Genomic DNA, 15,040 nt, shown 5'->3' on the forward strand with positions numbered 1-15,040 from the left:
TCATTAAAATGTATTATTTTTCATATGCTTTTGGTAGGTAACCTTGGACGCGTGGACCACATCACAGAGTTTGAGTATGACCTGTTCATTAGACCAGATACCTGTAACCCACGCTTTCGAGTTTGGTTCAACTTCACTGTTGAAAATGTAAAAGAATCACAGGTAAGTGATACTAAATAAGATAGTGTGATAGCTTTAGAAGTTGCTTACTCTAGAATATATTTTCTTATATAAAAAAGATTATATCCAGGGTTTGTAACTAAAAATTTGCTGTAAAATATATTTTTGTTCTTTGAATTGTTAAAGTAAAAGCAGGTATCAACATGACTGGATATCACCATGTTTTTCAGCTGTCCAAGACAGGAAGTAATTACAAAGACAATACAACATTTGCCATCTAACAGGAGTTGCATTAGTAATGGCTGCTATATATTTGTGTTAATATATACAAACAAAATATATGTGTTAATATATGGAAAAGAAGTCCATCATATTTGTTCAAATATTATCACTCAAGCCTTCATTTAATACGGGTAGAACAATGAGGTAGTGCTGCTAACAGGCGTTACTCCAATGACTTGTAGAGGAGGAGTTGCCTGCCAACGTGTCCCTTGTGAAAGAGGAGGTTTAAATGTGAAATAGCCTAATAGGCAACTGTTTCACCTACTTTTAAATAATGTTTCTTTGCAGTAAAAATACCCCATGAGAAAGAGACTTCCTTGCTCTATTTTTTCACTTGTCTTAAACTAAACAAACAAGAAAAAAAGTGATGTACTTTCACACTGACAACTCAAAAAAGATTTAATTCCAGTTTTCACACATACCTTGCATTTTATTCTGGCGTTCTGTCTTAGTTTATCATAGTCTGACTGTAATTTTCACTTAATGGAAAGAAAACAGTAAGAGGAAAAACTGCAGAAGCTTGATTTTGTATGCCTACGAGACTAATATCTTAATATCCACCACTGTACCATTCCTGTTACAACTAGAAATCATGAAATTGTTTATCTGTCTTCCTGGAGCCTGATACTTTATCAGACAGACCCTTTCCCCTGATGTGCCTTACTCAACTATGATCAAATTATATAGTCATGAGATGAATGGGAATCTGTCTCAAGGAGGCAAAGAGATCTGGTAGAAAGATACAATATATATCTAGTGCTTACAGGATATTTGTTTTCATGGTTGTCTACGTGAAAGAGAATGGTTTCACTATTAAGTTTGACTTGTGAGGTCTGTTTTTATAATGTGTGTTCCTATAATCTTTTTTTCATCTCTCCAATTTCCGTTAAAATGAGACCTGCATGAACGTAATCTAGTCTGGAACCTTTTTTAGGTCTTTGTACTAGCGGACATGGGCGGTATTAGTCATTGCAGCTCAGCTATATTAAATGAATGTTAGAAATTGCTACATCAAACATACTGTGTAATCTGGTTTGTGCATTTTGCTTATTCTCTTTTATGTTTTACTAGGAAATAATAAGGAAATCCATACCATTCAGTATCGCTTAAAAATGTTGCACTAATACACAAGTAACTTTGATCACTTTATGTGTAAAAGTATATTACACTTTATGTGTAATAACTCTGTAAAAATAATTATCTGTATAATATTATATTTATTTCTGATGTATCATGTAGTTGATGTGGGAGGAAGGCAGACCTATGTATTTATATATCCTAGGTCTGGTTTCAGCCATTTAGATGAGGACTCAAAAGGAGTAGCTACTTTTATTAATTTTGTATATTGTCTATATTATATTTCCTTCTCATTGTTCCTCTTCCTTCAACTTCGAGTTCTTAACAACTTTATTTACTTAGATTTGAAAATATGGTGAAGATTTTCTTCTCATTATAAGAATATCTCCAGTTTTGGTTAACATTTCACACTAAAGCTTTATTCCCAAATAAATGTATTTCAATAGTGTCATGAGAAAACAAGGAACCTCTTTTCATTACCTGAATTAGAAATCATCCATTCCGTTTTTCTCCTGTTGTATCAGATTAATTATTGACACCCAACAGTGGAAAAATGGATAAAAAAGTGAACGAAAAAGGCACAGTGTAAAAAAAACAGCTATACAACTACTAGGAACACAGACTTGTACTGTATGTATTTCTGATTTAGTTTTCAGTTCTACCACTGGATAGTAGTGCAGTTTTTACAATAAATTTAGTGCAGTATTTTGTGTTATTAATCTAGTGGTAAATGAAAAGACCTAATAGACATTCCTGCTAATCTCACTGTCTATGCATTATTGTTCTGTAGAGAACAGGTTTTTTACAGTTCAGTTTTAATTTTCTTAAGCCACAAGCTTCCACTTCCTATGTCTCAAAACTGTTCTATAGACTTATCTCACAGTGTTGCTTGATTTTAGCCTAAAGCTTTCCTTTATTTAATCCCACTATTCCCAGTTGCAGTTCTGCTTAGTAATAGCTCCTCTTGGTACAAATAAATCCTCATCATCCTTCGCTAACATTTATATTTCTGTAAATTATAACATTCCTCATCATTTGTGTCTCAACCTAGCTATCATGTTTGGTTCTTTTAGCCCTATGTCCAATAACGTACTTCACCTTTAAGTGTTTAAGTATTTTTCCACTTTGGTGCCCTTGGACTTTCATCATAAGTGAATCTTTCCACCCCTTTGATAATTAGCCTAGTTTCCCAGGGAAACAAAGCTTATATGATCACACTGTCTACTTGCTAGCCTAGGATTTTCTGTGGCTGCTGATCTTTCTCCTGTCCTTTCTCTGTCAATAGCTTCTTAACCCAGTTTCAACACCACTGGATAGGAATTCCTGTAAGTTTCAGGAAAGCAGGCTGCCAGATGGGCAAGAGACCCATCTGTGTTTGCACTGGCAGAAAGACTATAGTATGAGATAATTTCTTATTAAACATCAGAGAATCCACAGAGGAGATGCATAGGAGAAAGTACTCATTGGAATTCACATTTTTAAGATACCAGAAAATCCAACCATGAAATCCAAATCCATAACACTTAGTAGTTTTGCTTCTTGCAGAACTTCTTGTTTTTATTATTATTCCTCTTCCAGTTCCTTCAATATTTTCTTTATAGTGTGGAATTAAAATTTAATGGACAATTCTGAGTACGCTAACATGCCAACTTACAGAGAAGGGACTCTAGTCCCTTTGCTTTGTTACTGTCTCAGTATAGACAGCTGAAAATTGCAGCAGCCTTTTGTTGCTCTATCACTATGGAAACTCATGCCTAATTTGTTGTTCACTATCATACATAAATCTTTTTCAGAATGATTTTTTCCTTCCTCCTGTTACATACGTCCTAAGTTACTGTTGTGCTTCCATAACAAGAGCAGGTAATAAAGCTAAGTTCTGTAGCATAGCAGTGAAAGACCTAATCTCTTCAGAATTATTTTTAGAATTTTATGATAAACTTGGTTTTCCTGATGTTCACTTCCCTGTGTTACAGTAGAACCAGCAGACTTTATTTTTCAATTGGAGGTTGGTAAATTAACTTCCTCCTCCTTATGACTTGGACTTCTACATCAGTCATTTTATGTTGTCAGTTTTATTTCATACTTTTTTTGGCAAGGAAAAAGTCAAAAGAAATCGCTGATGCTTATATTTGTTGGAAAAAAGAACCATCATATAAGGTACTTGTGAGACGTAAAATTTGGTCTTTTGGCCTCCTTATATGGTTTCTGACTTACAAGTCAGTTGGTCTGATAAGATCTGAGCTGTGAATTTTTTTGTCATTTGTTTAGTGAATTCAATTAACACCAATATCGGAAAAAACAAAAAGAAACTGATATGTTATATGTAAGGACTATAATCATGCAATGATTACACTTACAATAGCCATGAAAGGGAGAATGAAGGAAATAGGATTTGCTGTGGAACACATGGTCTCATGGGAAAAGCCTCCAATTTCTCTAATTATATACGTGTCACAGGCTGCTGTTTCTGGATAATGCTCGTTATTGGGCAGGGTTTGTTTCCTGTTAATTTCATCCATGGCCCTTACAACACCTTCTACAATTTTGCTAAATTCCTTCTCTGTGGAACCGGAAATTGGATGAACAAATGTCATCTCCAAATTGCGTTTCAGGTATTTTAAATAGACACTGCTTCAGGTGCATGATTGCTTCTGAACTAGAATGTCTTTAAAGGTGTTAGTAGCAACAGTGATTCATTTGAGATTTGGAGGAAAAAAAAATGTGTATACGTGTGATAAATTATAAAAATATGCTAGTATACCCATATTGGAGGATTTTACAGGTGAAAAGAATGATTATTTCTCTTGGCGGCCATAGCCCCAAGTTCTACTAAAGTAGTTGACACTCACTGTTCCAGATACTGTAGCCTCAGTATAGAAAAAGATGATCTTTGTCCTGGAAAATTTACTTTTGAGGAATTTGAGAAGAGATGAGACTTGAATACAACAAAGTGATGAAAGGAGTAAAAGTGTCTGTGAGGATTTCATTACTCTAACAAACAGCAACCATGTTATACCAATAAGCGATGCACATCTAGGCTGCATGATCTATTCTGTATGTGTATGTACCCTGAACAACTCTGCTGTCTGATGAATCATGTTCAGAAATGGTATTTTCACTGAGATTAAAAAAAGAATTTCCAACAGAAGGGGTTTCCTAATAGTGCCAAATTTTATTCTGTAAGTGTTGATAAACACATTTGGAGTTCTTCATCACAAAGGTACTGACAAAATATACCAAGAAGCATAGAGGAGAAGAATGGATATTTGGCAGCTAGGATTTGATCATTACTTGCAGTTAATAAATCTGACCAGATTGAGGTTAAAATCAAAGAACCAAATGTTATTTACTTCAAAGGCATTCTCTCTGTTACTTCAGCTGCAGTTGGACTGAGGCTAGTATTTTGACTCAAGATTTTGGTTTTTTTTTGTTATGTATATGTATGGATCAGGAAAAATTATAGCCTATTCTTCAGAAATGTAAACAGGATGCCAAGGTAAGACAGGTAATATCATAGCTGGACATTATTATGAATGCATGGACATCTCTTTATAGTGTTTTCTCATTTTTGTCCTACACAGTTTTGTAAAATTAAAAAAGTCTGTAAAATCTCTGTTTTCTGTAATTGATTAGATTTTCAGGAACTATTTATTATTGAAATTGGATTTTATAGCTTGTTCAGGCCTGTTATTACTGTCCTAAAACAACCTGATGCTCCTTAGCGGACAATGGCTTCTTTGTGATGTTACAGCTGTGATTGTTTAAAGTTATGAATGATATGTGTCTAGGGAGGGATAATGTCTTTTATTTTACTGATTGATGCATTTTGGAGAAGTGGGGTGGGAGAAAAAAACAGCCATGCTTTGAGGTACTCAACCCCTTTTTCTGGCCTAAGAACTCATCTTGTGCAGCTAATTCTTGCAGAAGATGCCTCCAAAGTAAGATGGAGTTAGGATGACATCAAAAGCATTCTAAAGTTGGAAACAGGCTACCTTTTTACTTTCTTCTTCTTAAGCAGACATTCTTCACTCTACTGTCATTTGGTGATTTAAATTACTGGTATCAAGATGCATTATAATATCTTATAGTCTTTCTAGGTTCTCATTTTAGAAGACATATTTTCTTTACTGTACATTAAAGGCTATATTGCATTTGCCTAGCTTTGGAAAATCCCTGTGTAAAAGTGCATATGTTTTTATGAAGGAGTACAGTTCTGAGATTTTGAAGACTCCTATAAACATTGTTTGACTTGCAACATTTCCTAGCTGATCTGAAATACATATTTTCTCTAGTGCGTTTCGTTACATATACCTTTTTACTAAATTAGGCATAAGTCATTCATTGTTGAATAGTTTGAATTAATAATGTATTAATCCTCTTCTGGTCAGCTCCTGTAATCTCTCTAAATACCTTCTTATAATAGTTTACGAGAAGAATAGCTAGATTATTTGAATTTTGCCTGTTTAGGGGCCCCCCAGCTGTTACCATCTTTATGTGCTCTTCTAGCACACTAATTTTTAGTGTCCTAGAAAGATGCATCTACCTCTTCCTGTGCTTTGGTTTTTTATTCACCCTTTACACAGGTAGACAAAACCTAGTCTTTTTCATGTACCAGTTTTGTTTTGTCATATAAATTTATTTTGCTTCTTCACTTCTGATGATACTTTTCTTGAAAATCAGTTAATTTTAAGAAGTTAAAGGTAACGGTTACTAATACCTATGCACTGTCTATCCAAGCACATTTAATGAATTAAATTTTAGAAATTAGAAATTTGGAAATTTATAACAAATAGGCATATAGAACTAACAAGCAATCTGAACAAAACCATCATCTTAGATGGTTTCACTCATGTATCTAAATGTAATGTGTATAAGAACTTAATTACTAAGAATGCATATGTTGGACTGATTTTTGTACTCCATACAACTGTTACAGTGTAACACAGCAGAATCTTACTGGGACTCGGATTAGGAGTAGAGGGGTATCGTCTGGCTCCAAATCAGAATCTTTAAAGCATAAGACGAGGTCTATATTGCTGAAAGATAAGCTTGAAATTTATATTGCTCTTATAAATCTGGTTTTAAAGAAGGATTTTGGTTAGCTTTTAAAAGAAGCTTAGTATCTAGCATACTGTAGTGTTTATTGTACAAAAAGGTACAGTGTTTTAAATTTGCTGTTTTTAGAAAATGTACATAATTGCCTAATTCATTTCCTCTCCTTTTATGTGCTTATTAAATAGTCAACAATTAAAATGAAATTCAATTTTGCATGAAAACTTTTTGGAAGAAATTTATATCTATTACTGTTACTGCCAGTAATGTAAAACGTGGATGGAGACATAAAAGAAAAACTTCATGCAAATAAACATAGGGTAATATAAATGTAAAAACGTACCAGAATGGGTGAGTTTTAAATTTATCTCTGCCGCTGGGTTGATCTACTACCAAAGAGAATTAAATATTTATATTTAAATTTCATGCAAACCTTTATGGGTGGGTAGTTGAAAGGTTTTTTTTTGGCAGGAATAAGAATCTCCAATAATAAAAGGAAAATGTGTCTTAGGACTAGAAAGCTTTGAGGTTTGAACATTTGAGTTCTTGAAGCTTCTTTCTAACTGACTTTTTCCCATCAAAAGACAGGAACAATTGTAAAACAAGTACTGATGTAGGCAAAACTCTGTGATTGGTTCCTTTTTGTTTTACAATAGTCTCATGAGTTAGTAGCTTTAAGCAATCTGAGAAGAATGCATTTTATTTAGCATAGATGTTATGAAAATACCAAGAAATACATGTAAGTCCAAAAAGATAGAGATTTTTTATTTTTGTACATAATTTTCTGTATCAACCCCTGTATCAGAACAGTATCACTCTGAGCCTGAATTTTGGTTTTTTTCTTTCCTCCCTAGGTTTTCTACTTCCCTAAATAAAAATTATGAATCTGTTTAGCAGTTCCCAAATGGGCATCTATTTGTCAGTATTTGTTTAAGTTCCTGTTCCTCTGTGATATTTTGAGTATCTGGTATCTCTGAGAAACACTGTAGATACTCTTCAGTTTTACCTTTGCTATGACTTTATGTATTGCAGCTGGAGCATAGATATCACAAGACAGTTTTCTGGGAAATCTGGTCCTATTCTACAGATGTCAAAGTCTAACCTAAGTATCAAGCTTAGTTTGAATTATCAGGCTCTGTCTTTGTGCTGCTGTCCATGTATTTGGTTAAGTAAAATGAAATTAATTTTAATTTGTTTTTTAACTCTCAGTGATGAAGGCTCGCAGGTCCTCTTTCTTCAAGACCACGTTTGCGTGCGTTCTTTGCTAGCTCATGTGTTTGAAACTGGGGTCCTTCAGTCAATAGTGACATCTGAATTTGCATTTGTGTGTTGAAAGCACTTAGGCCATTCCTCCAGAGCCATAAAGGGTTGAATGGTTTTTGTCATCCCATATTTCTAGCTCACACTGCCATTTTGACTTTGAGATGAAAGTGTAAGTAGCATTACTGTTACGACTTTTTAAATTCACTGCTTACTGTAATTTTAGCATTGATTTCGTTAGATCAGTATAAAATTTTTATTTATTTCATATGCGAGTGATGTTTTTCCTTTGTTCTTAGCTACCAGATAGTGGGTTTCAGTTCTTGTGGGTGAACTTGGTCAAGATTTAAAATCTGACATTCATCTAAGGCCTCTGGGTTTATCAGTCTTTATCATTCACTGTTTTATTTTGCCTCGGAGAAAGGCATATACTGCAGAAGTGTTGAAGTTATAATTCTTTTTCTAAGCAAGATTAAAATGGAAGCAAAGCTTTCTTGAAATGTTTTCATCAGGAAAAATCAGTTTCTTATGCAGGTAAATAAATTTATTCTGAATTAGAGAATGCTTTCACTGAAAATTCTCTAGTGTTTACTAGCAAATATGACAACAGTTGAGGCAAAGTAAGTGTTATGTATTTACGTCCTTTGGGATGTATATTTCAGAATCTAGAATCAGCAAAAATCTGGGATTTCTGTTAGTTTTTGTTTAGTTTGATGGCATCACTGCATACTACAATGTTGCACTGCATATACTGCACTGGCCAAGCTCCTTAATGCTATTTTTAGTGCATGTGTTTTTATATATATATCTATATCTATGTACATACATATATATCTATCTGCTTTGAAAACTTGAGAGGCTCGGCTGAGTGCATTTGGACAATATCTTTTAAGTAACTGCAGTTACTACAGGGTACGTAGACTATTTTTTTATATAGCACATGCCATTCAACTTGGAAAAATAACAGAAGAAAGGATGGTAGAGCCAGATTCGTGATGCAAGTTTTGTAAGATCTTATGGTACCATAGCATGTGGTAATACGTATCCATTAGTTATTGTAAGGGAAAGGCTTGAATTATCTGAAATGTGTATTGAAAACTGTAATGGATTATTCAAAGGAGCCTTTGAACTTTTTAAAAGTAGCTTCACTGATCCCTATGTTGGAAACTGATACAATTTCATTGTAAGTCATAAGTGCATAGGGTTAGATGACATGTATAGTGACTGAAGTAATTATTTATTTACTGATGGAGCCATATGAAATGTTAGTTAAATAAGAAACAAAGTGATGACATTTAAAATAGATTGCATGTTTGTCTCAACATTTAAAAAAAGAAAAATCAATCGAACATACTGCAGTTTTGAAGAAAAATAATTTTGCCATTTTGGAAACTTATGCCTATATTGGTCATGTATAAAATTAGATTTATAAATGATGATTCTTCCAAGTTGGAATCCTTTCAAGTGCATATAATTTCATTTTGGATCAATAATTCAGTTGTGCTTGGAATAGATTGAGGGTGCATGTGAAGCTTTGGTAAGTGCAATATAGTGTGCATCTCCATGAAATTATCCAAAGCTGTCATGACATGTATCATCCTTTAAAATGTAATGAATACAGATAGGTTAGTAAACATAGACAATATTCAGCGTTAGCAAAACAACTGCTGTCCTGATGAAATATTCTGTCTTGGCAAGACAGTGTTAAATTCATAAGCTTTTTCTGTTCCAGGTGTCTCTAAGAACATTTTACATGTCAGTGTTTGGTAATTATTGCATACCTTCTTATGTTTCAGATTTAACAGTGGCTTTTGCTTACAGAGAACTAATGGCCAGGTGTGTTTAGTTTCCTATTATGGTGGCATCTGTCATTCAAAATGACAAAAATACATTATAAATGCCATAAACAAAATAAGCACTATGATGATCTTGATGTCAGTGATGTGACATGCTTACTTTTCTTTCAATTTAAAAACTTTTAAATTTATGATTAAATACCCTTTTTTTTAGTTCCATTGTTAATTGTCTTCCATGCAAATTTGGTTTCATTTTGGTTTTATTACTGAAAAGTCTTTACATCAAGATGGGGAAGCATAGAACTAAAGTAAAAGAAAAAATATTTACATCGAAGAGATGAAGATGAGATTTTTTAAACTTTCCTGCTTTTAGATTTTTTAAAAACTTGTTTATGCAGAATATTCTATATTTGAGCCATGGTAGGTTGAAACACTGTGCAGAAATTGTTGGAACCTGAATATAAAAACAAGTTGAAATATATGTAGGTTAATTCATGTTAATGGGGGAGGGAAACCATTTGTTCTTTAAATGACAGGGCAGAAAAAGAGAAGCTAGTGCTGAAAAATTGTAAAAAGTTGTGGTTTTTCTTGCCACCAAGGAAGTCTAAGAATGAAATAGTAGTGATATTCCATAAGAGGTAATTAGAAGGTTATCAGAAACAGTCAACATGGATTCACCAAGGGGAGATCATGCTTGACCAACCTGATAGCCTTCTATGATGGTCAAGGAAGGGAGAGCAGTGGATGTTGTCTATCTTGATTTCAGCAAGACAATCAACACTCTCTCCCATAACATCCTCAAAGACAACCTAAGGAAGTGTGGGTTGGATGAGTGGACATGAGGCAGAACTCAGAGGGTTGTGATCAACGGGGCAGAGTCTGGATAGAGGCCTGTCACTAGTGGTGTTCCCCAGGGGTCTGTGCTGGGTCCAGCCCTGTTCAACATATTCATCAGTGACCTGGATGAAGGGATAGAGTGTAACCTCAGCAAGTTTGCTGATGGTACAAGCTGGGAGGTGTGGCTGATATGCCAGAAGGTTGTGCTGCCATCCAGCGAGACCTGGACAGGCTGGGGAGCTGGGCCCAGGGGAACCTCATGAAATTCAACAAAAGCAAGTGTAAGGCCCTGCACCTGGGGAGGAACAACCCCAGGCACCAGTACATGTTGGGAGCTGCCCTGCTGGAAAGCAGCTCTGTTGAGAAGGACCTGGGAGTGCTGGTGGGCAGCAGCTTAATCTCAGCATTAAGCACATTGTTCAGCAAGTTTCTTGGACACCCAAATGTAACTTGGAGCTTGTGAGCCCAAACCATATTGTTCTTGGGTTGTCCAAGAGAATCAATGAATCATGTGTCTTGACTGAACTAATATAGTGTCAATACCGTTTATTCCAGGAGATAGCCAGTTGCCCCAGAACATGGAACTGGAACTGCCCTGTGACCCTGAAGGGGACTAGTCTGATAATGAAAAGATGGTGAAAAATCAATCCACTTCTATTCTTGCTGTGACCACCCTACATCTCATATTCTCATATGCTCTTCCTATTATCCCATCAACAGCCACTGTAACGGAGTTCCTCTTCTCACAGCGTTGTCTTGGTTTTGGCTTTCCTGTAAAACTAAAGATGTAGCACAGCAGGTCAGATTAAGGAGCTGTCTAGACTGGTATCCTGATCTGGACAACGGTCAGGAGCTGATGCTTAAAAAGTATTAGTAATAATTAGGAAGCTATAGAATAATCCTTACTTTCAGTTCCTGTGTAACTGGTATATGCAGAACTGACCTAAGCATGCTGCACAAGTTACAGGAAAACCCAAGTGCCCTGCAGGCCAGCCTGAGATTTATTCCTCACACTCTGCATTTTGCAGTACCACAGAATTGTGAGTTCCCACCACTGTAAATGAGGTACAGGCTGTCAGAAGTCACCAGGTTCATTGCAGTAGTTGCCTCCAGATTGTTGTTTTAGACAGGCATAGGTAGACTCTATGAATTGTATCATCCTTGTCTAATCTGCTCATGCTTATTGTGATCTTGGAGCACTGAGTTCTGTATCTTAATTATGCAGTTTGTATAAAAGTCCTTTTCTCTTTTTTAAACATGCTGGTTAATATTTAATATAATTTTTGTGTTACAAGAAACAGTGAATAATTTTTATCTGCTTACTTGATTTGTGATTTCATAAACTTCATATTTCTCCTTACTTATACAGTTTATCCATGTTAGTGAGTTTTAGTCTAGTTTCCTCTTCTATGCTCTTCCTATCTCTGCCTAGAGAAGCTTTAAAAAACCCACTGGATATCCTTATATTTACCAGTAATTTTGAAAGGCAGATGAAGGATATTTTATAGGAAAAAACAGATTTACAATGGCCCATCAAATTTAGTTCTGTACAAAAAGGTGGGTTTTTAAAAAATATTTTTCTTTAAATTTTTGCCACTAGGATCTGAAAATAGCATTTATCTGTTTTATAGTAGAATGAGATAGCATATCTCTCATTGATTTCAGAGGGAGCAAAGTTCCTACAGTGTTAAATGCCCCAGAAAATCTCGTCCTAATTTCAATTAAATATTTTGTTCTGTTGCTATAGTGCTTATAAGTATATGCTTAGTCTAAAGAATTCTGGAGGTATCAAGTACTAAGAGATGTATTTTCAGTTTTTTAAGGGAGAGAAAAAATGAAAAAGCCATATTTTTTTGGTACCTTTTTTTTTTACTGTTAATTGAAACTGGAAGATTCTTTTGCACTTTTTAGGTGACCCAAGATAGTATGGTATATACAGTCTATACAGTTAAATCATTATGTTTCCTCCAGCAACAAATATTTTAATCTTTCTCTAGTGAAATACTCTGTAAAATGAGTGTGCGAGTGTGCAATTCTTTGCTTTGAGAAATTAAGGAAAATAACACTGGGTTTATATATTGACACTCAAAATAGAATTGCTATATTTTTTATATGTAACACAGTATAATAAACTGCAATTATAAGATTGAGTACAGATACCCCAGTTTAGGATCTGGCCTGTAAACCTTAGACAGTATCTGCTGTTGCACCACTGCTCATGATGGCTCTGATAATTTTTTTGTGAATTGAGAAGCTCCACGGAAGCTTCTAATTTTCATAGTAGCACTACCATGATGAACTGTAGCTCATTACTGTAAACTGATGGCAGCTGTTAATACTATTACAGGCAGAGACGTTTTATTTAAGGGGAACATTAGCCAGTAACTGGTAGATTTCTGACACAGTATTACATAAAGCTTCCTGTTAGGAAGGAGAGCAAAGAGAAATGGATTTGAACCCATTAGTATCAGAATTACGTGTCAAAAAGCTAGAGCAGAGTTCAATTTATTTCTGCAATAAAGTATAAGCTAGAGATTGACTTGACAATTATTTTACCTTACATTGCTCTGGTTGTTCTGAGATGACTATTCCAACATCAAATAATCTTGTTTGGACATCTTTTACTGAATAACATGTTGGTCTAAATATGCATTATGTTATGTAGGAGCTAAAACTCGGAGGGTTTTTCAAGTAGAAATGAGCTTTTTATTAGTATTTTTACTAAAGGATGTATATACAGTGGAACATATTCAGCGTAGATTTAAAACAACTGCATGTGTTTCTGCTAAATCTGGTGTATGTTGTTGAATAGGGTTTATGTTGTCATTGAAAGGATAATCTTTCTGAAGCTTTTAGTAGCTTGGTATAAGCAATATAAATAATCTGCCCCAAAACATTTGTCTTTCCTAAGCCAGTCACTGAGCAGGGTTGTTGCTCCTGTTTATCAGTTTCCTTCTGCCCTAATAATTTTCCAAGATAAGTGACAACGAATTAGACAACCACTTCCTTATTATAATATTCAGCTTTGAGAAGAATATTTTTATCAACATTTTTGCCCATTTCATAATATAGCTTTCAAATGAACACTGAGGTCCATGAATTCAGATCCTTAACCTTGCACATTGTAAGAGGCTTTTATTGGAACAGCATATATGGCTGTATTTTTCTTGTCTTGAAGTGATGATCCTCTACAGAATGCTTATTTATTTTTCTAGTTGTGTAGAAGAATTTTTTTAAGGGGGTTGTGTTCATTGTCCTTATAGTACCCTCTGAAAACTCACATGAAGCTTCACAGGAAACTTTTATTAAAATTTTTATAAGTAACGTATTACACCGGTGTGTGGATTCTTCTAGCAGGTTTTTATATACCTTTGCATACTTTAATGCAAGGCCATGTCATACTCAGGGGTGGTGCAGGAAAGTAGAGTGCTGCTTGTGTTGCATCTTGTTGTATGTTTGTATTCTGATCTTCTGTGAACTCTGTGGGCAAAACTAATCCCAACATCAGAGGACTAGAGTATTGTGGAATTTATGGGAGGTCATTCTTGCCCCTGGAAATTTGACATTTATCCTGAGTAATTCCAGTGTCAGATTTAGAATCATCTGAATAGCTAGAGTAAACAGAATATCCTTCCTGGCAGGCATGTGGAATGGCAATTCCATGGGTTTGGAATAGCCAGGATGAAGCTACAATAACTGTTCCCTGTGGGTTGTCTCTTCCCTGTGGCTGCAGAAGGACCAAAGAAATGTCTTTGAAGTAGAGGTTAATACAGCTACCTACCTAGGTAAATTGTTATTTTACATGGATTCTAGCTGTTTTTATCACAAAGCTAGTTTGAGTAACTTATATTTATTTTATTGATTTAAAGCCTGCTCATTATAAAAATCAGCCTGTAAAAAGAGATTGTATGTATGCAGGAAGAGAATTTCTTTTTGTCAGGAATTTCTCATGCATAAATACAAATGAATATTCTAAATGTAAATGTTTGGCTAGATTATTCTTCAGAGACACATATTGATTTCTGTTGTCACCCTTCAGTGAGATTTAGTGTAGATTACTAGGAAACCCTTTCCAAGCACATACTAAAAAAATGTAAAATATGATTTCCTTGACAGTCAGTGAAAAGAGGCAGAGGAGATGTTAACAAATTAACTGTGTTTACTCCATCTTCACCAGAGTAAGAGTCTTTCAGCTTTTAAAAAACTAACTCGTTTGATGCGTATAGTATACAGGCCCATATTGTACTTGATGTGCTAGAAAGTATGATTTCAAATTCATAGCACAGTAAAAAATGAAGCTTTGCATTTCCTGATTTTTTTTTTTTTTTGATCTAAATGTAGAGTTGTGGCTCTCTCACCATAGTGGGAAGTACTGTATAATTTTGCAGCTTAGACTATTCTATAATGCAAGTAGTATGAGTTTCGTGGTAAGCTATGTGTGATGGCCAAGTTTAATCCTAAAAAAGGTTCCATTCAGCTTTCTAAGAAACCTGAAATTCATAACTTGTTGAATGTTATACTGGGTTTGATAATTATGGATTATACTAATTTTACACTGCAGTGGTTAAATACAAATATTGTCTTGCAAATAAGATACTTTTCCCTTTTTTCCTTAT

General features: G+C 34.7%; 1 protein-coding gene across 1 annotated transcript in view; it reads left to right on the plus strand.

Annotated features, from left to right (window-relative positions):
• AGBL4 (AGBL carboxypeptidase 4) overlaps positions 1–15,040 on the plus strand; it is a 991,536-nt gene that overhangs the window by 57,223 nt on the left and 919,273 nt on the right. The window contains exon 3 of the mRNA XM_075097666.1: positions 38–162. Coding sequence (XP_074953767.1) covers positions 38–162 — 125 coding nt within the window. The remainder of the gene's footprint in view (positions 1–37; positions 163–15,040) is intronic.

This window comes from Phalacrocorax aristotelis, chromosome 6 (assembly GCF_949628215.1).
Source record: "Phalacrocorax aristotelis chromosome 6, bGulAri2.1, whole genome shotgun sequence".
Taxonomy (NCBI): Eukaryota; Metazoa; Chordata; class Aves; order Suliformes; family Phalacrocoracidae; genus Phalacrocorax; species Phalacrocorax aristotelis.